The sequence below is a fragment of the Coregonus clupeaformis genome, chromosome 7, assembly GCF_020615455.1.
Source record: "Coregonus clupeaformis isolate EN_2021a chromosome 7, ASM2061545v1, whole genome shotgun sequence".
In the NCBI taxonomy this organism is placed as follows: domain Eukaryota; kingdom Metazoa; phylum Chordata; class Actinopteri; order Salmoniformes; family Salmonidae; genus Coregonus; species Coregonus clupeaformis.
Genome location: NC_059198.1, coordinates 41,511,428 through 41,534,553, shown reverse-complemented (window position 1 = coordinate 41,534,553; position 23,126 = coordinate 41,511,428). Strand labels below are relative to the sequence as shown.

The 23,126-nt window shown below is 42.4% G+C and overlaps 1 protein-coding gene across 1 annotated transcript in view; it reads left to right on the top strand.

The window, feature by feature from the left end:
* The window catches only part of scn5lab (sodium channel, voltage gated, type V-like, alpha b), a 220,230-nt gene that overhangs the window by 49,162 nt on the left and 147,942 nt on the right, over positions 1-23,126 (top strand). Inside the window, exons 3-6 of the mRNA XM_041879935.1 lie at positions 397-515; positions 5,615-5,704; positions 11,537-11,665; positions 16,635-16,726. Of these exons, the coding sequence (XP_041735869.1) occupies positions 397-515; positions 5,615-5,704; positions 11,537-11,665; positions 16,635-16,726 (430 nt within the window). The remainder of the gene's footprint in view (positions 1-396; positions 516-5,614; positions 5,705-11,536; positions 11,666-16,634; positions 16,727-23,126) is intronic.

The window sequence follows — 23,126 nt, the reverse complement described above, 5'->3', positions numbered from 1 at the left end:
TTTCCCAAAATTCCTAGGTTTTCCAGGAATCTCTGTTGTAACATTCCCGGAATCAGGATGGAATAGGCAGGAAATTCAGTATTTCTGGAAAATATGGGCTGGGAAAGTTACTGAAATTATGCAGCCCTACATCGGACACGAGTGTAATGTCTCTTTACAGAGCAGAGAGCACCAGCACGGGGGGCTTGCCATGTAATCAGTGCTTATGTTTGGGTGTGTGTGTGTAGATGTACTGTAAGTGTGTGGTTGGTGCCACCGCAAGTTTATTGTACATGTTTATTGCCATGCCAAATTGTCCTTAACCATGATGCATCTCTCTGGTTCTTTCGATCTCTCACCCCCCTCTCACATTCTTCCTCTCTCTCTCTGTCTCTCTCACTTCCTGTTTCTCCACAGACATTTATAGTACTGAACAAAGGGAAGGCCATCTTCCGATTTAGTGCCACATCTGCACTCTATATTTTTAGCCCCTTTCATCCTGTTAGAAGAGCATCAATAAAGGTTTTAGTACACTCATATCCTTTCTGATGGAACGCTCACAACACCACCAACACTTGAAAATCAATGAGCAGAGATTGAACAACATTTGGGAGGGAACCAAAGCCTTAGAATGTACTCTAGTTCAGTTTGTCTAGTTGTAATCATGTCGTTCTCGTTGTAATCATGTTGACATTGTGTACTGATGGGGGTAAATAGAGACAGGGGAGGGAGCTGAGCTGCTCAGAATTGAGCCGTTGGTATTGCCTGCTGTCTCTCACTATCAGTGAAGAGAGGAAATGTCAGTCCCACTATTAGTTTGTATTGTACTGTTTTATTACGCAAAATCAATGAATGAGAGGAGTCTACACAGGACCTTTAGTATTTTAGTATCTCTTCAAAATGTCTCAACACAGATGGAACTCTTCAAGAATTGTCCCCTGCCTTATGTGCGTTAGACTCATCTTAGAGGTCATACTCCAAAACAGATTTAATCTCAAGCTGTCACTGACTCATAGACTCAAACAGTAATGAACCCTCCAGCAACCATGGTGGTCACTGTTAGGTTATGTAATAGACTGGATGGTTACTGTTAGGTTATGTAATAGACAGGATGGTCACTGTTAGGTTATGTAATAGACTGGATGGTTACTGTTAGGTTATGTATAGACTGGATGTTTACTATTAGTTTATGTATAGACTGGATGGTTACTGTTAGGTTATGTAATAGACTGGAATGGTTACTGTTAGGTTAGGTTATGTAATAGACTGGATGGTTACTGTTAGGTTATGTATAGACTGGATGGTTACTGTTAGGTTATGTATAGACTGGATGGTTACTGTTAGGTTATGTTATAGACTGGATGGTTACTGTTAGGTTATGTATAGACTGGATGGTTACTGTTAGGTTATGTATAGACTGGATGGTTACTGTTAGGTTATGTAATAGACTGGATGGTTACTGTTAAGTTATGTATAGACTGGATGGTTACTGTTAGGTTATGTATAGACTGGATGGTTACTGTTAGGTTATGTAATAGACTGGATGGTTACTGTTAGGTTATGTATAGACTGGATGGTTACTGTTAGGTTATGTAATAGACTGGATGGTTACTGTTAGGTTATGTATAGACTGGATGGTTACTGTTAGGTTATGTATAGACTGGATGGTTACTGTTAGGTTATGTAATAGACTGGATGGTTACTGTTAGGTTATGTATAGACAGGATGGTTACTGTTAGGTTATGTATAGACTGGATGGTTACTGTTAGGTTATGTAATAGACTGGATGGTTACTGTTAGGTTATGTATAGACTGGATGGTTACTGTTAGGTTATGTATAGACTGGATGGTTACTGTTAGGTTATGTAATAGACTGGATGGTTACTCTTAGGTTATGTATAGACTGGATGGTTACTGTTAGGTTATGTATAGACTGGATGGTTACTGTTAGGTTATGTAATAGACTGGATGGTTACTGTTAGGTTATGTATAGACTGGATGGTTACTGTTAGGTTATGTATAGACTGGATGGTTACTGTTAGGTTATGTAATAGACTGGATGGTTACTCTTAGGTTATGTATAGACTGGATGGTTACTGTTAGGTTATGTATAGACTGGATGGTTACTGTTAGGTTATGTAATAGACTGGATGGTTACTCTTAGGTTATGTATAGACTGGATGGTTACTGTTAGGTTATGTATTGACATATGCTTACTGTTAGGTTATGTAATAGACTGGATGGTTACTGTTAGGTTATGTATAGACTGGATGGTTACTGTTAGGTTATGTATAGACTGGATGGTTACTGTTAGGTTATGTAATAGACTGGATGGTTACTCTTAGGTTATGTATAGACTGGATGGTTACTGTTAGGTTATGTATTGACATATGGTTACTGTTAGGTTATGTAATAGACTGGATGGTTACTGTTAGGTTATGTAGTAGACTGGATGGTTACTGTTAGGTTATGTATAGACTGGATGGTTACTGTTAGGTTATGTAATAGACTGGATGGTTACTGTTAGGTTATGTATAGACTGGATGGTTACTGTTAGGTTATGTAATAGACTGGATGGTTACTCTTAGGTTATGTATAGACTGGATGGTTACTGTTAGGTTATGTATTGACATATGGTTACTGTTAGGTTATGTAATAGACTGGATGGTTACTGTTAGGTTATGTATAGACTGGATGGTTACTGTTAGGTTATTAATAGACTGGATGGTTACTGTTAGGTTATGTAGTAGACTGGATGGTCACTGTTAGGTTATGTATAGACTGGATGGTTACTGTTAGGTTATGTATAGACTGGATGGTTACTGTTAGGTTATGTAATAGACTGGATGGTTACTGTTAGGTTATGTAGTAGACTGGATGGTCACTGTTAGGTTATGTATAGACTGGATGGTTACTGTTAGGTTATGTATAGACTGGATGGTTACTGTTAGGTTATGTATAGACTGGATGGTTACTGTAAGCTCAGTCAAGTGATGCTGTAAATCACAAGCTAACAACACCATGTTCTTTTCTCAGAGGATTCGGGAAGCCCCTATAGGAATGGGATTTTGCTGTAGTGACCAAGGCCATTGTATAAGGTATCCATAGTTATGGGAACGGTATGGGAATGTTGATGGTTCCTGTAGCTATGACACACAGTTACCCATCATCCAGTGGAAGCCAGGAAGTGACTGAATCTGCCTGAAAAAAATGTGACTAGATTTTTTACATGATATTGACCAGAGCTTTAGTTTTGTTTTGTCCACCGACACATTATAGGAAGGTTGCCCCCCCACCCCACCCCTCCTCCGCCAAACTCCCCCTATTCCTATCCTCCTCCGCTGAGACCTGCTATAAATATCGGGAGCGGCGTTTGCGGGTGTTGAGAAATACTAGGCTGCAGGACACTTTGCTCTTGTCAGCCTGATAAGCGGGTGGAATAGGTCGTCTCTAAAGGTGTTGTGTGGGTGGGGGCGGAGGGGGGGGTGGTTAGGATGGGGTGGGGCGGGGTGGAGGGGCAAGAGATAACCCTCTTCTCATACAACCCATGGGCCCCATGCGAGGGTCTGCCTCCAGTCCACCCACCTGACACCTTGGTGTGTCGCTATGGCGCCAGGCGGGGGCGGAGTCTTCCCAATATGAGATGTCATAGCTCTGCGATTAAATACGAGGGCTGGGATTTAGGATGTAGGACCGTATGACTACTCTGCCTGATAGCTGTCAAGACGGCAGCATGAGCAATCACATACTAAAATATGTACCGTACATCAACCATATACACAGAACACGTGCACACACACGATTCTGCGTCGGCTCGTCCTTTTATGCGTGTGCCTATCTCTCTGTTCATGCCAGTGTCACGCCTGTATGTGTGCATGTGTGAGATGACAGAGTGGTGAAAAGCGCTCACTTTGAGGCGGCGTCAGAGATGCCATGTGTCCTCACGATAGCTGATTACCCAGGGGTCCTTGGGCCAGGGTACATGTTTGATTATTAACTAAGGATCAATGAGGTTGTAGCCAGAACACACTTACTTTAAAGTGGGTACAGCACTACAAAAATGTGATTGAAGTCATCAAAGCGAGACTATATAATATAGCCTGTAGATTAAGCCGTCAGAGACCTAAGTAAGCATTCTATAAAAGGATGAGAATTCATGCAAAAGCTTCCGCCGAGATATGCTTTGACGACTCGCAGTTGGTGCGTAAAAAAACAGTCTGTGTACATTTGTCTAGCGATTTATTAACAAACCCTGTGATTCCAGGCCCTAGCAGCTTTTGGAAGGAGTATGATTTGTACATAATGCTGAAGTTGACTTTCTCTAGTGTGGGTGCTCTGGAAGACTCTGTAGAGCCAGGGTGCTTATCGTTATGGTGACTTATTTGAGTAAAGTGCTGTCTGTGAGTGTGGGAATTTGAACAAGCCGTCATAGTAATGCTTGCTCAGGCAAAGCGACTTATGACACGGCAGCCATTATTTTGACACCTCAGTTTTGGCAGGGGAGTCATTTGATTGTATAACTGACCAGTGATTCAAACTCTAGTTGCCTGCTGGTAGCCCTCTGACCTAAAGCCTAAGCACAAGGTTACTCATCACAAGGGTTTTTCCGAACCATCTGTAAATACAAGCAAAAATAAGAACACAGGACGTTCTGCCGTACGAATAGCCCAGCGCATTTGGCGTAGCCTACAGCAAGCCATTTCCAACTGTAAATACAAATGAGGGACTATTTATTTTATTGAGAGATTTTCGATAGACAGATATCAACGGATCAACATTGAAATACAGAGGGATATCAACTGATCAAAATCTTTTAAAATATAGGCCAAGTCACCAACTTTCCAAAACACCTCCTCAATTCCACCTCACTGGCTGTGTTGAAGTTGCATATTTAATATGCTTTTTAATAGGCAGTTTGGGTTCCACATGCCACTCTCCACACAGCAAGGCGGATGTTCTAATTTTGCCCATGAAATGAGAAGGGAGGGGGGAGGGGGAGGATAATGCTATTAGCACCATGGTGGCCAAGTCTAACCAACAGCTGAGGTATAATCTTTGCCGTTAATTAGCTTTTAATTAGCTTTTGCCCCAGCAAATACTTTGAATATTTGTTCTGTGCTTGCTCTTTGCCCCTATAATTTAAATGCACTGCAATGATGCACTGTGAGTATTTAAAAGTGATATACATCTTACTTTGGACAGATATTTTCGACAGTATATTTATTATTTCAGATAATTTGGTTTCCTAAACATTGAAAATATTTAAAACGATTAAAATATACACTACACGCCTACATGCAGAGATGGTTCCTCAGCCTAGTGGCAAAGCTTCACATAGTGTATAATTCTGTGCCAATGTAGCTTTTGATCACTGAAATAGTATGTAACAACAATGTTATTACTTGGGGTTATTTTAGTGTTACTAAACAGGGATAAGAACAATATTACACAAAGTGTTAGAAAATGTTTTTCTTTCTTCTATTCACTGTGCTCAGTAGAGTGATATGACAGCAGGCAAAACAAACCTAAACGGGATACTTGGGCATAATCACTACGTATTAATATTCAGAATAGTACTGTTGCAATATATGTATATGTTGTTATTGATGCCACCATTTTCCTTAACCACGTGCACGTTATTCAGTCTGTTCATAATGTGCACTATTTTGACCAACTGTTGCTTCATGGCCATGTCGGAACCAGCGTATTGGGCCAAGTATGTCGAGTAAGTATGCCTTATTCGCCCATCATCTCTGTCTCTCAGCATTGACGCTAGCTTCTGTGAATTCTCTCTGTGTTCTTCTTTCTGTTCCCTCAACCCTCTTTGACTGTATTGATCCTCTGTGCCCTATGTGTCCTGATGTAACGCTTTGCCAGGTGTTTGTTGCCTTGCCAACCACAATTTGCAAGTAAGTTCACGATTTTAGTGTACCCGGCTAATTTGCTAATTGCACTCTTGCTATGCTACATCGGAATGAACAACCATGGTATGGGTGTCACATACCGTTTATGCATTCTTAAATTTTCATTAAAGGGATTCATATTCCAACCAAACACTGTGATAAACAAACAATTGAAAGCTAAATCAATGATGGAATGGGAATTATCATTCAGTTGAATCTCTATCTATCTATCTATCTATCTATCTATCTATCTATCTATCTATCTATCTATCTATCTATCTATCTATCTATCTATCTATCTATCTATCTATCTATCTATCTATCTATCTATCTATCTATCTATCTATCTATCTATCTATCTATCTATCTATCTATCTATCTATCTATCTATCTATCTATCTATCTATCTATCTATCTATCTATCTGTCTCTGTCTCTGTCTCTGTCTCTGTCTCTGTCTCTGTCTCTGTCACTATTCTCTCTTAGTCAATCATTCACAGTATAAGTCCATCTCACACACTGATTTGCTGTTAGGCAGAGGCATGTGTCATATGGATAGAGCGGATTTGACCCACAGACATGTAACCAACATAGTCTAGTCTGCTATGTTGTGAGAAGCAACTGCCCTTTCTTTGAAACTTTCTGAGTCTAAAACCAGAGTACACTCTTAGAAAAAAGAACCCTTTTGGAACCCTTTTTTCTAAGAGTGTAAGCCCTCCAAGTTTACCTTTAATGAAGACAGTCTTTCTGCCAATGGAATCTGCGCAGTCAACAACACACTACTAATCGGCACGATCTGTAGCATGCAATGACTCCCAACCAGTCACAGTCTCCCTTCTTAACCTTACAGTCAGGAACAATGACAAAGACTAAAAGGAATATGGCTGTGCACTTCCTCCAAATGCTGCATCCTCCATCCCAGTCTCTGTTGCCTCTGACTCTGAAGAGTGTCTCTCTCTCTCGCTCTCTCTCTTTTAATTTATATTATATTACAATTAAGTGACCCCCTGGATTTTAATGCCCATTCTTGTCTTGATGACCTGCTTAACTCATCAAGGAGCACTGCTGTCAAAGAGCTTGTTGTCTGTTTCATTCCCTCGGGGCTGTACTGTCCACATGCTTCTCATTCTTACTGTCCTGTGACTCAGTCTCTCCCTAAAGCTGCTACATGTCTCTGTCTCTTCCTAAAGCTGCTACATGTCTCTGTCTCTTCCTAAAGCTGCTACATGTCTCTGTCTCTCCCTAAAGCTGCTACATGTCTCTGTCTCTCCCTAAAGCTGCTATATGTCTCTGTCTCTCCCTAAAGCTGCTACATGTCTCTGTCTCTCCCTAAAGCTGCTACATGTCTCTGTCTCTCCCTAAAGCTGCTACATGTCTCTGTCTCTCCCTAAAGCTGCTACATGTCTCTGTCTCTCCCTAAAGCTGCTACATGTCTCTGTCTCTCCCTAAAGCTGCTACATGTCTCTGTCTCTCCCTAAAGCTGCTACATGTCTCTGTCTCTCCCTAAAGCCGCTACATGTCTATGTCTCTCCCTAAAGCTGCTACATGTCTCTGTCTCTCCATAAAGCTTCTACATGTCTCTGTCTCTCCCTAAAGCTGCTACATGTCTCTGTCTCTTCCTAAAGCTGCTACATGTCTCTGTCTCTTCCTAAAGCTGCTACATGTCTCTGTCTCTCCCTAAAGCTGCTACATGTCTCTGTCTCTTCCTAAAGCTGCTACATGTCTCTGTCTCTTCCTAAAGCTGCTACATGTCTCTGTCACTTCCTAAAGCTGCTACATGTCTCTGTCTCTCCCTAAAGCTGCTACATGTCTCTGTCTCTCCCTAAAGCTGCTACATGTCTCTGTCTCTCCCTAAAGCTGCTACATGTCTCTGTTTCTTCCTAAAGCTGCTACATGTCTCTGTCTCTCCCTAAAGCTGCTACATGTCTCTGTCTCTCCCTAAAGCTGCTACATGTCTCTGTCTCTTCCTAAAGCTGCTACATGTCTCTGTCTCTCCCTAAAGCTGCTACATGTCTCTGTCTCTCCCTAAAGCTGCTACATGTCTCTGTCTCTCCCTAAAGCTGCTACATGTCTCTGTCTCTCCCTAAAGCTGCTACATGTCTCTGTCACTTCCTAAAGCTGCTACATGTCTCTGTCTCTCCCTAAAGCTGCTACATGTCTCTGTCTCTCCCTAAAGCTGCTACATGTCTCTGTTTCTTCCTAAAGCTGCTACATGTCTCTGTCTCTCCCTAAAGCTGCTACATGTCCCTGTCTCTCCCTAAAGCTGCTACATGTCTCTGCCTCTTCCTAAAGCTGCTACATGTCTCTGTCTCTCCCTAAAGCTGCTACATGTCTCTGTCTCTCCCTAAAGCCGCTACATGTCTCTGTCTCTCCCTAAAGCTGCTACATGTCTCTGTCTCTCCATAAAGCTTCTACATGTCTCTGTCTCTCCCTAAAGCTGCTACATGTCTCTGTCTCTTCCTAAAGCTGCTACATGTCTCTGTCTCTTCCTAAAGCTGCTACATGTCTCTGTCTCTCCCTAAAGCTGCTACATGTCCCTGTCTCTCCCTAAAGCTGCTACATGTCTCTGTCTCTTCCTAAAGCTGCTACATGTCTATGTCTCTCCCTAAAGCTGCTACATGTCTCTGTCTCTCCCTAAAGCTGCTACATGTCTCTGTCTCTCCCTAAAGCTGCTACATGTCTCTGTCTCTCCCTAAAGCTGCTACATGTCTCTGTCTCTCCCTAAAGCTGCTACATGTCTCTGTCTCTCCCTAAAGCTGCTACATGTCTCTGTCTCACCCTAAAGCTGCTACATGTCTCTGTCTCTTCCTAAAGCTGCTACATGTCTCTGTCTCTTCCTAAAGCTGCTACATGTCTGTCTCTGTCTCTCCCTAAAGCTGCTACATGTCTCTGTCTCTCCCTAAAGCTGCTACATGTCTCTGTCTCTTCCTAAAGCTGCTACATGTCTCTGTATCTCCCTAAAGCTGCTACATGTCTGTCTCTGTCTCTCCCTAAAGCTGCTACATGTCTCTGTCTCTTCCTAAAGCTGCTATATGTCTCTGTCTCTTCCTAAAGCTGCTACATGTCCCTGTCTCTCCCTAAAGCTGCTACATGTCTCTGTCTCTCCCTAAAGCTGCTACATGTCTCTGTCTCTCCCTAAAGCTGCTACATGTCTCTGTCTCTCCCTAAAGCCGCTACATGTCTCTGTCTCTCCCTAAAGCTGCTACATGTCTCTGTCTCTCCATAAAGCTTCTACATGTCTCTGTCTCTCCCTAAAGCTGCTACATGTCTCTGTCTCTTCCTAAAGCTGCTACATGTCTCTGTCTCTTCCTAAAGCTGCTACATGTCTCTGTCTCTCCCTAAAGCTGCTACATGTCTCTGTCTCTTCCTAAAGCTGCTACATGTCTCTGTCTCTTCCTGAAGCTGCTACATGTCTCTGTCACTTCCTAAAGCTGCTACATGTCTCTGTCTCTCCCTAAAGCTGCTACATGTCTCTGTCTCTCCCTAAAGCTGCTACATGTCTCTGTCTCTCCCTAAAGCTGCTACATGTCTCTGTCTCTCCCTAAAGCTGCTACATGTCTCTGTCTCTCCCTAAAGCTGCTACATGTCTCTGTCTCTCCCTAAAGCTGCTACATGTCTCTGTCTCTTCCTAAAGCTGCTACATGTCTCTGTCTCTCCCTAAAGCTGCTACATGTCTGTCTCTGTCTCTCCCTAAAGCTGCTACATGTCTCTGTCTCTCCCTAAAGCTGCTACATGTCGCTGTCTCTTCCTAAAGCTGCTACATGTCTCTGTATCTCCCTAAAGCTGCTACATGTCTGTCTCTGTCTCTCCCTAAAGCTGCTACATGTCTCTGTCTCTTCCTAAAGCTGCTACATGTCTCTGTCTCTTCCTAAAGCTGCTACATGTCCCTGTCTCTCCCTAAAGCTGCTACATGTCTCTGTCTCTCCCTAAAGCTGCTACATGTCTCTGTCTCTCCCTAAAGCTGCTACATGTCTCTGTCTCTCCCTAAAGCCGCTACATGTCTCTGTCTCTCCCTAAAGCTGCTACATGTCTCTGTCTCTCCATAAAGCTTCTACATGTCTCTGTCTCTCCCTAAAGCTGCTACATGTCTCTGTCTCTTCCTAAAGCTGCTACATGTCTCTGTCTCTTCCTAAAGCTGCTACATGTCTCTGTCTCTCCCTAAAGCTGCTACATGTCTCTGTCTCTTCCTAAAGCTGCTACATGTCTCTGTCTCTTCCTAAAGCTGCTACATGTCTCTGTCACTTCCTAAAGCTGCTACATGTCTCTGTCTCTCCCTAAAGCTGCTACATGTATCTGTCTCTCCCTAAAGCTGCTACATGTCTCTGTCTCTCCCTAAAGCTGCTACATGTCTCTGTTTCTTCCTAAAGCTGCTACATGTCTCTGTCTCTCCCTAAAGCTGCTACATGTCGCTGTCTCTCCCTAAAGCTGCTACATGTCTCTGTCTCTCCCTAAAGCTGCTACATGTCTCTGTCTCTCCCTAAAGCTGCTACATGTCTCTGTCTCTCCCTAAAGCTGCTACATGTCTCTGTCTCTCCCTAAAGCTGCTACATGTCTCTGTCTCTCCCTAAAGCTGCTACATGTATCTGTCTCTCCCTAAAGCTGCTACATGTCTCTGTCACTTCCTAAAGCTGCTACATGTCTCTGTCTCTCCCTAAAGCTGCTACATGTCTCTGTCTCTCCCTAAAGCTGCTACATGTCTCTGTCTCTCCCTAAAGCTGCTACATGTCTCTGTTTCTTCCTAAAGCTGCTACATGTCTCTGTCTCTCCCTAAAGCTGCTACATGTCTCTGTCTCTCCCTAAAGCTACTACATGTCTCTGTCTCTCCCTAAAGCTGCTACATGTCTCTGTTTCTTCCTAAAGCTGCTACGTGTCTCTGTCTCTCCCTAAAGCTGCTACATGTCTCTGTCTCTCCCTAAAGCTGCTACATGTCTCTGTCTCTCCCTAAAGCTGCTACATGTCTCTGTCTCTCCCTAAAGCTGCTACATGTCTCTGTCTCTCCCTAAAGCTGCTACATGTCTCTGTCTCTCCCTAAAGCTGCTACATGTCTCTGTCTCTCCCTAAAGCTGCTACATGTCTCTGTCTCTCCCTAAAGCTGCTACATGTCTGTCTCTGTCTCTCCCTAAAGCTGCTACATGTCTCTGTCTCTCCCTAAAGCTGCTACATGTCTCTGTCTCTTCCTAAAGCTGCTACATGTCTCTGTATCTCCCTAAAGCTGCTACATGTCTGTCTCTGTCTCTCCCTAAAGCTGCTACATGTCTCTGTCTCTTCCTAAAGCTGCTACATGTCTCTGTCTCTTCCTAAAGCTGCTACATGTCCCTGTCTCTTCCTAAAGCTGCTACATGTCTCTGTCTCTCCCTAAAGCTGCTACATGTCTCTGTCTCTTCCTAAAGCTGCTACATGTCTCTGTCTCTTCCTAAAGCGGCTACATGTCTCTGTCTCTCCCTAAAGCTGCTACATGTCTATCTCTGTCTCTGTCCCTTTCCTCTTGGTTTATTTCTTCTTAAAAATATATGTTTTATTTGAACTGCACTCGAAGTCGGGGAACCATGTGGAGGAAGAAGAGGGATGTTTTGCCCCTCACCCTAGCTTATGCCATTGCCTGCTAATGTTTTGACCTTTTGTTCCCCCCTTCCCTTACCCCGTACACCCGCCCAGGTACACTTTCACTGGCATTTACACGTTTGAGTCGTTGATAAAGATTCTGGCGAGGGGATTCTGTGTGGGGCCATTTACCTTCCTGCGGGACCCGTGGAACTGGCTGGATTTCAGTGTGATTGTCATGGCGTAAGTATCTCTCTTGTTACAGTAGACCTCTCTGTATCTCTCCTGTTACTATGTGACCATCTACTTCCTTTTAACCTGCCCTCTCCTTCCTTTTAACCTACTTCCTTTTAACCTGTCCTCTACTTCCTTTTAACCTGCTCCCTCCTTCCTTTTAACATGCGCTCTCCTTCCTTTTAACCTACTTCCTTTTAACCTGCCCTCTCCTTCCTTTTAACCTGCCCTCTACTTCCTTTTAACCTGCCCTCTCCTTCCTTTTAACCTGCCCCCTCCTTCCTTTTAACCTGCCCCCTCCTTCCTTTTAACCTGCCCTCTCCTTCCTTTTAACCTGCCCTCTCCTTCCTTTTAACCTGCCCTCTCCTTCCTTTTAACCTGCCCTCTCCTTCCTTTTAACCTGCCCTCTCCTTCCTTTTAACCTGCCCTCTCCTTCCTTTTAACCTGCCCTCTCCTTCCTTTTAACCTGCCCTCTCCTTCCTTTTAACCTGCCCCCTCCTTCCTTTTAACCTGCCCTCTCCTTCCTTTTAACCTGCCCCCTCCTTCCTTTTAACCTGCCCTCTCCTTCCTTTTAACCTGCCCTCTACTTCCTTTTAACCTGCATTCTACATCCTTTTAACCTGCCCTCTACTTCCTTTTAACCTGCCTCTACTTCCTTTTAACCTGCCCTCTACTTTCTTTTAACCTGCCCTCTACTTCCTTTTAACCTGCCCTCTACTTCCTTTTAACCTGCCCTCTACTTCCCTTTAACCTGCCCTCTACATCCTTTTAACCTGCCCTCTACTTCCTTTTAACCTGTAATCCAATCTACACTCTCAAAGCAATGGATGCCCTTTTGATTACTCCTCTAATACTCTTTTCACACTACTGAGCCGAGCCAAGCTGTACTGTGCTGGCCTGGTTATGGATCCACCATAGTTACTGGAACCATGATGGAATGGAAAATGTGAAAGGAAAACATCTGAGCAGGCAAAGTACGGTTTGGGTTGGCAGAATAGTGTGAAAAGTGTATTGTATTATATTTGTTGTCTGACAAGCTGTATTGTGACTTCCCTCTATCGCTCCTCTTTACTCCTTAATCAAATCCCTTAATGTTCGACAGAAAAATGTCACTGGAAGTACAAGTTTGCGGAATGCTTTTCTTACCTCCTCTTTTTTATACATTGGAGGAGAGTACAGTTCTATGAAAACTACTCAGCTGTTTGAAGTTGACCTAACGTCTTTTTGATGCATCCATATTACGGGGGGGGTGCTAAGCTAACATATAGAATTGTTTTAAGATGGTCATACTATGGATCATTTAGCTATTTGATTTGGAATTTTAGGACCCATAAAAAATATATGAAAATATTAATTGATAAAATATTGATTTTGGCCTTTACTACAAAAACCCATAGAAACGCATTGAATAACACATTCATAAATGGCATAAAAGACAGTCAAACTGAGACCACCATCGTGTTCGTGAGAGTCTTCCCTTTCCATAATAGTTTGTAGGTAAAACCGTTCGGACGCTACAGGCGTTTTTGTGAGAAGACCGATTTTCGGGATGTCTCATGGTCTGATAAACGTCGCTCTAGCTCTGCCACCTTTCACCGCAGATGCGGAAGTGCGACACTGGCAGATGTGGTGGATTGAGACAAAAAAAATACAGATATCTCTAGTTTAAACTGATGGATTTTGATGGGAGGTTAACTGAAAATCAATAACATCGGGATTAGTTACTGACAGTCCAATTGGAGATCAAGTGTTGTATGACTCAGATAAGATGAATGATCCTCAATTCTGAAGCATAAATCAATATTTGACGTCAATATGGAGGGCTGCTCTTTATGAATGTAAAACAAAATAATGTGACATTTGTATTACTGTAATACAGTGCCTTGCAAAAGTATTCATCCACTTTGGCGTTTTTACTATTTTGTTGCATTACAACCTGTAATTTAAATGGATTTGATTTGGATTGCATGTAATGGACATACACAAAATAGTCCAAATTGGTGAAGTGAAATGAAAAAAATAACTTATTTCAAAAAATTATACAAAATAAATAACGGAAAAGTGGTGCGTGCATATGTTTTCACCCCCTTCGCTATGAAGCCCCTAAATAAGATCTGGTGCAACCAATTACCTTCATAAGTCACATAATTAGTTAAATAAAGTCCACCTGTGTGCAATCTAAGTGTCATATGATCTGTCACATGATCTCAGTATATATACACCTGTTCTGAAAGGCCCCAGAGTCTGCAACACCAGTAAGCAAGGGGCACCACCAAGCAAGCGGCACCATGAAGACCAAGGAGCTCTCCAAACAGGTCAGGGACAAAGTTGTGGAGAAATACAGATCAGGGTTGGGTTTTTAAAAACATCCGAAACTTTGAACATCCCACGGAGCACCATTAAATCCATTATAAAAAAATTTAAAGAATATGGCACCACATCAAACCTGCCAAGAGAGGGCCGCCCACCAAACTCACGGATCAGGCAAGGGGGGCATTAATCAGAGAGGCAACAAAGAGACCAAAGATAACCCTGAAGGAGCTGAACAGCTCCACAGCGGAGATATCTGTCCATAGAACCACTTTAAGCTGTACACTCCACAGAGCTGGGCTTTACGGAAGAGTGGCCAGAAAAAAGAAAGAAAAAAATAAGCAAACACGTTTGGTGTTCACCAAAAGGCATGTGGGAGACTCCCCAAACATATGGAAGAAGGTACTCTGGTCAGATGAGACTAAAATCGAGCTTTTTGGCCATCAAGGAAAATTCTATGTCTGGCACAAACCCAACACCTCTCATCACCCCAAGAACACCATCCCCACAGTGAAGCATGGTGGTGGCAGCATCATGCTGTGGGGATGTTTTTCATTGGCAGGGACTGGGAAACTGGTCAGAATTGAAGGAATGATGTATGGCACTAAATACAGGGAAATTCTTGAGGGAAACTTGTTTCAGTCTTTAAGAGATTTGAGACTGGGACGGAGGTTCACCTTCCAGCTGGACAATGACCCTAAGCATACTCCTAAAGCAACACTCAAGTGGTTTAAGGGGAAACATTTAAATGTCTTGGAATGGCCTAGTCAAAGCTCAGACCTCAATCCAATTGAGAATCTGTGGTATGACTTAAAGATTGCTGTACACCAGCGTAACCCATCCAACTTGAAGGAGCTGGAGCAGTTTTGCCTTGAAGAATGGGCAAAAATCCCAGTGGCTAGATGTGCCAAGCTTATAGAGACATACCCCAAGAGACTTGCAGCAAGTTTTCAGTTTTTTTTGTCTTATTTCTTGTTTGTTTCACAAAAAAAATTATTTTGCATCTTCAAAGTGGTAGGCATGTTGTGTAAATCAAATTATACAAACCCCCAAAAAAATCCATTTTAATTCCAGGTTGTAAGGCAACAAAATAGGAAAAATGCCAAATGGGGTGAATACTTTCACAAGCCACTGTACAGGGACAATGTTGTGAGACATACTGGAAAACCCTGTTTTACTTCACTATACTTCAATCCTCTTGCTTTTTTAGCCAACAGTTGCAGAGCAAACTTTTACTTCCAACATTTTAGAATGTATCCTGAATTGAATACCCATTACCGATTTTCTTACTCTTCAAATGTTATATTTGGCTTTGGTTGTGTGGGTGTAGAAACCACCTTAAGTTGCTTTTGAATAATATATTTTGCTCCTGACCTTCTACTGTGGATGGTCTAAACACGGAGGACATACGGCACCTTTTTTCTAAGGGAACAATTTTGAACATCCCCACCATGCATTAACTGTCTCCCCTGTGAGAAAACCGTGTTTGAAGTAGGAGTAGACTGTAGGTAAGGCTCAGACAGTTTCCCAGCCACCCATAACAGCCTCTAAACCAATGACAGATCATCTGATAGAGGACCTTAACCACAGGAGCAGGTTATATTTTTTTATTTTACCATTTAGCCATTAAGGATGCCTCCAGAGATTGGATGAAGTCCACCCCCCTCCTCCCCTGATGAAGTGTTGATTTCTCATTTGGCTTTTGCAGCTTTATTTCTCCCTCTTTCCAGAGGGCCAGTCGACCTTGAACTGGATGCCTATGTGGGGTCAGATGGATATTTAGCAGGACAGGGACACATCAGTCATCGACTTCCGCTGCCCTCCCACTAGTGTTGACAGACAGGCCACCTTCCTTCCCACCGCTGGCTTTATTAAATCCAGACTGATGACCCCCCCCACGCTGATAAATATCCACACCCCCAACCCTGGGGGTTCCCATGGAAACAGAGTGCATGCCATGTTAGCTATGAAGCTTTTGGAAAACTCACCTCAGAAATGTAATACGGAATGGAACCACTTAGGTCCAGAAGACTTAAAATACCTCATATGAGCAGCACATGGACTGGCACCATACTGGTTTTTCGCCTTTTTTTCCTGTAATCTCAGCTGTCTCTTTGTGTGGAGACATACTAACAGCACACATAACTATAAAAGAAAAATGAAATATCTATACTGTGCTGTTTCTGTCCTGTTCTCCATGTAAAGCTTTACTAAGAGGCAGTGAGCAGTCCTTAAGTGCTTAGCCTACAGTTGTCTTTCCTTTTTCTTTTTGGTGTTTGACCAAATAACTGTAATTTGATCCTGCAGGTTGCTAACCGAATTTGTTAAAGTAGGCAATCTCCAAGCACTTCGAACATTCAGGGTCCTCAGAGCATTGAAAACTATTTCAGTAATCCCAGGTAAGAGGGAGTCTCCCCTGCTGCTGCAGTGTTACCGAAAAATGGGTTACATTGTCTATCGTCCAGTCCACATACTGTTACTGTACTGTACATGCCCCTTCCCCCCCTTCCTCCTCTCTGTCCAATCCAAAGCCACCCTTTTTTACCCTTGACCTCTAGCCATGCCCTCCCACCCTCCCCTCTCTTCCAATCCCAGCCCATTCAACTGTTGTGTTTTGCCTGTTGTCGGTGCTTTGTCATTGTGTCTGCTTGACTTTCACTTGTTGCAGATATGTTACTGAGTTTGTGGACCTGGGCAATGTCTCAGCCTTACGGACGTTCAGAGTCCTACGAGCACTGAAAACTATCTCAGTCATCCCAGGTGAGAAGGGAGTTTCAAACACTAAGACACCACCCACCGCTGGAAGAGCTAAACCCCAGCTACATTCCAATTATGTCCATACTAGCACCCTACTGTACTTAGGATGAAGCAATGTATTGGGCATGCATTCACAGTGGCCTGCTAGTGTGGGTATTGGAACAGAGTCCCTTGTCATTTCGTTTTTGTTTCTGGTAATCAAACTGACCAGTGAGTGGAAATGAGACCTTTGAGTTGGGCAACGTCTGATTTAAAATGGAGGATTCTCACATTTTAGATTCTCAAAGAATATGTTTGCCCATAGTTTGTTTCAAGTTTTATTAGTCGTATGTACGGGATACGCATGGTTTACATCTCCCTACGAAATGCGTACTTGCAGGTTCCTTCTCGACAACGCAACAACAATAATAAATAAGAAAAGATAAGAAAACAAACATAAAGTCAATGGCTCAGTAGAATAGAACAAACATTTTAGCATGAGTATGATAAAGGAAGGCACAATTTATAGTCCAATATTAACACATGTATTGGGGAAGGGGGGGGGTCAGTGTATAACCTGAGCAGAATAATAAGAGTCTGGTAGCAGCCGTTGTGTTGTGACTTCAAATTAGTTTTGTATTTAGATGTATGAATGCCATTCATTTATTAAAAATGGCATAGTCATGCAACAATGCTTGCATCCACCTGCTATATGCAAACACTTCACTTTAGACATCAACAAAGTGAATGTATAGTCCACGGATAAAATTTCAACATGACATCTGGCCTTAAGCCCAAGGATTATGTTACCTCGTTATCTGACTCAACAGGTCTCATTCACCCTTAGTGTTTAACAGGCATGGGTATAGTCAAATACTACTTTGTATGGTAATAATATCTCCATTCACAACAGACGCTCCCATAGGAAGCAGGACATACAGTCCATTCAGAATGGATCTCTACTCAAATAGGACTAAATCCCTTGTTTGGATGAAACAGATGTAGTACCCTTAGAAACATATAGTGCAGTATATTTCTGAGCAGGGCCCTATATGTAAACATTTACATTTTAGTCATTCTACAGTACATAACATGTCCACTTGACCTGCCCAGGGAAAAACCCTGAACCCTACTTTTTACTTTACGCTATAGGACCTAGACTCCTAGATTTACCTGGTAGGTCACTTTGGGATGATCTGTATTATAGCTACCCGGTATCTACTCTGTGGGGGCTAACTTCCATCAGTCATGGCCCATGTATTCCACTACACTGCTGTTCAGAGACATGGTGCGTCAGGCTCTTCATGGCTGACCTCCTTTGGCCCATGCCGTCTTCTGGAAATGCCAGAGTGGAAGTGACGGTTTAGAGGCTGTCTGCATTCCTCTCTGTGTTCATACTGTATAGCAGTCTGGCCCTCCACACTACCTTAAATCCAATACAAATCCTGGCCAAATAGGAATCAGGATAGTGAGGTAATAGCATAGGATCAGATGAGCTAAAAATAGTTAGCTAGCAAACAAAATGCTAGGAAATCTTAGGAAATGCTTTGGGCACACTCTGAGACAGTCAGTCAGTCAGTCAGTCAGTTAGTCAGCCAGTCAGTTAGTTAGTTTGTCAGCCAGTAAGTCAGTTAGTTTGTCAGCCAGTCAGCCAGTCAGTCAGTCAGTCAGTCAGTTTCTCAGCCAGTCAGTCAGTTTGTCAGCCAGCTAGTTAATTTGTCAGCCAGTCAGTCAGTTAGTTTGTCAGGCAGTCAGTCAGTTAGTTTGTCAGCCAGTACGTCAGTAAGTCAATTTGTCAGTCAGTCAATTTGTCAGCCAGTCAATCAGTCAGTTAGTTAGTTTGTTTGTCAGTCAGTCAGTCAATTAGTTTTCAGCCAGTCAGCCAGTCAGTCAGTTTGTCAGCCAGTCAGTTAATTTGTCAGCCAGTCAGTCAGTTAGTTTGTCATCCAGTCAGTCAGTTAGTTTGTCAGCCAGTCATTCAGTCAGTTAGTTAGTCAGTCAGTCAGTCATTCAGTTAGTTAGTTTGTCAGTCAGTCAGTTTGTCAGTCAGTTAGTTAGTTAGTTTGTCAGCCAGTCAATCAGTCAGTTAGTTAGTTAGTTTGTCTGTAAGTCAGTCAGTCAATTCATTTTTCAGCCAGTCAGCCAGTCAGTCAGTTTGTCAGCCAGTCAGTTAATTTTTCAGCCAGTCAGTCAGTTAGTTTGTCAGTCAGTCAGTCAGTTAGTTAGTTAGTTTGTCAGCCAGTCAATCAGTCAGTTAGTTAGTTAGTTTGTCAGTCAGTCAGTCAATTAGTTTTTCAGCCAGTCAGCCAGTCAGTCAGTTTGTCAGCCAGTCAGTTAATTTGTCAGCCAGTCAGTCAGTTAGTCAGTCAGTCAGTCAGTCAGTTAGTTAGTTTGTCAGCCAGTCAGTCAGTCAGTTTGTCAGTCAGTCAGTCAGTTAGTTAGTTTGTCAACCAGTCAGTCAGTCAGTTAGTTTGTCAGCCAGTCAGTCAGTCAGTTTGTCATTCAGTCATTTAGTTAGTTTGTCAGCCAGTCAGTCAGTCAGTTAGTTTGTCAGCCAGTCAGTTAGTCAGTCAGTAAGTTAGTTAGCATGTCAGCCAGTAAGTCAGTCAGTTAGTTTGTCAGCCAGTCAGTCAGTCAGTTAGTTTCTCAGCCAGTCAGTCAATCAGTCAGTTAGTTTGTCAGGCAGTCAGCCAGTCAGCCAATCAGTCAGTTAATGTGTCAGTCAGTCAGCCAGTCAGTCAGTTAGTTTGTCAGCCAGTCAGTCAGTCAGCCAATGAGTCAGTTAGTTTGTCAGCCAGACAGTCAGTCTGCCAGTCAGTTTGTCAGTCAGTCAGTCAGTTAGTTTGTCAGCCAGTCAGTCAGTCAGTTAGTTTGTCAGCCAGTCAGCCAGTCAGTTAATTTGTCAGCCAGTAAAGCAGTTATTTTGTCAGCCAGATAGTCAGTCAGCCAGTCAGTTAGCTTATCAGCCAGGCAGTCAGTTAGTTTGTCAGCCAGTCAGTGGGTTAGTTAGTTTGTCAGCCAGTCAGCCAGTCAGTTAGTTTGTCAGCCAGTCAGTCAGTCAGTCCTTTAGTTTGTTTGTCAGCCAGTCAGTCAGTCAGGTAGTTTGTCAGCCAGTCAGCCAGTCAGTTAGTTTGTCAGCCGTCAGCCAGTCAGTTAGTTTGTCAGACAGTTTGTCAGCCAGTCAGCCAGCCAGTCAGTCAGTTAGTTTGTCAGCCAGTCAGCCAGTCAGTTAGTCAGTCAGTTAGTTTGTCAGACAGTTTGTCAGCCAGTCAGCCAGCCAGTCAGTCAGTTAGTTTGTCAGCCAGTCAGCCAGTCAGTTAGTCAGTCAGTTAGTTAGTTAGTTAGTCAGCTAGTCAGTCAGTCAGTCAGTCAGTCAGTTGGTTTGTCAGCCAGTCAGTCAGCCAGTTAGTTTTTCAGCCAGTCAGCCAGCCAGTCAGTCAGTCAGTTATGTTGTCAGCCAGTCAGTCAGTCAGCCAGTCAGTTTGTTTGTTTGTCAGCCAGTCAGCCAATCAGTTAGTTCATCAGCCAGTCAGCCAGTCAACCAGTCAGTTAGCTGTCAGTCAGCCAGCCAGTGAGTTAGTTTGTCAGCCAGTCAGTCATCCAGTCAGTTAGTTGGTTAGTTTGTCAGCCAGTCAGCCAGTCAGTCAGTTAGTTAGTTTGTCAGCCAGTCAGTCAGTCAGTCAGTTTGTCATTCAGTCATTTAGTTAGTTTGTCAGCCAGTCAGCCAGTCAGTTAGTTTGTCAGCCAGTCAGTCAGTCAGTTTGTCATTCAGTCATTTAGTTAGTTTGTCAGCCAGTCAGCCAGTCAGTTAGTTTGTCAGCCAGTCAGTCAGTTAGTCAGTCAGTAAGTCAGGTAGTTTGTCAGTCAGTCAGATAGTTAGTTTGTCAGCCACTCAGTCAGTCAGTTAGTTTGTCAGTAAGTTAGTTAGCATGTCAGCCAGTAAGTCAGTCAGTTAGTTTGTCAGCCAGTCAGTCAGTCAGTTAGTTTCTCAGCCAGTCAGTCAATCAGTCAGTTAGTTTGTCAGGCAGTCAGCCAGTCCGCCAATCAGTCAGTTAATGTGTCAGCCAGTCAGTCAGTTAGTTTGTCAGCCAGTCAGCCAATGAGTCAGTTAGTTTGTCAGCCATACAGTCAGTCTGCCAGTCAGTTTGTCAGTCAGTCAGTTAGTTAGTTTGTCAGCCAGTCAGTCAGTCAGTTAGTGTGTCAGCCAGTCAGCCAGTCAGTTAATTTGTCAGCCAGTAAAGCAGTTAGTTTGTCAGCCAGATAGTCAGTCAGCCAGTCAGTTAGCTTATCAGCCAGGCAGTCAGTTAGTTTGTCAGCCAGTCAGTGGGTTAGTTAGTTTGTCAGCCAGTCAGCCAGTCAGTTAGTTTGTCAGCCAGTCAGTCAGTCAGTTAGTTTGTCAGCCAGTCAGCCAGTCAGTTAGTTTGTCAGACAGTTTGTCAGCCAGCCAGTCAGTCAGTTAGTTTGTCAGCCAGTCAGCCAGTCAGTTAGTCAGTCAGTTAGTGTTGTAGAAACATTTAACTAGATAATCAACTCAAAAATATCTCTCAAGACATCAGAGCCTGTGAATTTAAGAATTTAGACTTTATTTAAAAAACAAAGCCTGAGCCTTTCTCCGTGAAGGAAAAAGACTGACTCCCTCTGGCTAAGATGTCTCTTTATATAGACACATATGGAAAAACATGCATACAGTCCCATCTTTTTTTTTTAGTTCTGCACTCTGCACCACCCCTCTCATTCGATCATTCTATTGGCTGCGTGCCTAGACCCCTTCTCAAAAGCCCCTTCTTAAAAAAACTAATGTAAATGCAAACCAGATGTCTAGAACCCCATGGCCTCAGTTTAAAAAACCCCATTTGAAAGAACACATCATATACTTAATATCTATATTCATTATTTAAACATATATCTGGATTATAAAATATCAAACATGTTCATTCTGTTTCACCATTATCATTTCATAATACATTATAAAACATTTATCATTCATCATCCTCTCAGCCCCTGAGATGATATGCATGTGGCCATGTGTCAGGTCATAAGGTCATAAACATAAAGAAACGCAAACACTAGCTCCATTGTTACTTCTATCTCCACAGCCATCACGTCATTCACATTCCTAAACCAGCTGCAGGAGTTTTCATGAAAAACACATAATTATCTCTGCTCTGAATTCAACTGGCTCTCAATCCATAAACACTCCAAGGCATATAGATTTTCAATTTTACAACATATCCATGCTTATTACTAATATTATTATTTTACCTTTGACCTTTCCCTACACTTACCTTCATGATACATAAAATAACACCACATATCCCCCCTTTGGGACATTATAATATTGTCCCATCAATACAAAAATTAATCACTCATATCACAAGTATTATAACAATCAAAATAATCAATATCCATATCTAATCAATTAATTGCCATGTCAACATCACTAAGCATTAATATTATAAGTTATTCAGATCAGTCAGTCCACTTATAATTTATAATCATAATCAAATGAATTACCCAAAACACTTTAAAATGACAATTCTTAATTAGTCACCTTTGTTCCATCATTCAAAGTTAAAACTCTCACCTTGGCACATATCGATACTGGCTGAATGTATATTTATATTATAATAATTCTAGCATTAACTTCCTCATAACAAGAATTACATCAGATCAGTACCCTAATGCATTGTCCAAATTACTATAAATTTAGTAGTGTATAATACCTCCTTAATCAACATACTACCTCAACTAACACTCCCTTCCTCTACCGGCACTCAATCTTCTGGCGTCTTCATTATTCTTCATAGTTCATCATAGTTCATCTTGAATTACCCATAACAATGTCCCAATTCCAATGTCACACCTGAACCACCACACCTCCACCATCATCCTGTTTTGTCCATGTGCAACCCAGTATACCCAAACTAGGCCTTTGCATATACCTCTTTCCTCACATTCTTGAAAGAAAAAACAGAAAAGAAAAGGCATTTGATTGCTTTGATTTGATGTTGGATTCAGGGCAGAGGTGGGTCAGACAGGAACCTCTTCAACGCCTTTGTTGTTCCTCTTCAGCCGAGTAGAGGATTTTTGGTTTTTATTGAGGTTTACACCGTTCTGAGCCAATTGATCTCTGCAATGCATTACGACACCATCCGTTGTAACCTCAGGAAAGGACAGATCATAACAGTTCAGTTGAGTTAATTTCCAATCCAAAACATCCCTAGTAACATCATCTACATGACAAATCATTATGTTTCACATTCTCCCTTGAATTCTTCCCAAATTATATAACCCAATTGTTTTATTGTAACATTCCTATATTTTTCTCATACTCTATTTGACATTAATCTGATGTTTCCCTTTTCTTGTTCCTATTCTAACACTTGCTTATACTTCTCTCTTCTAATAACACTTTCCCCTGGAA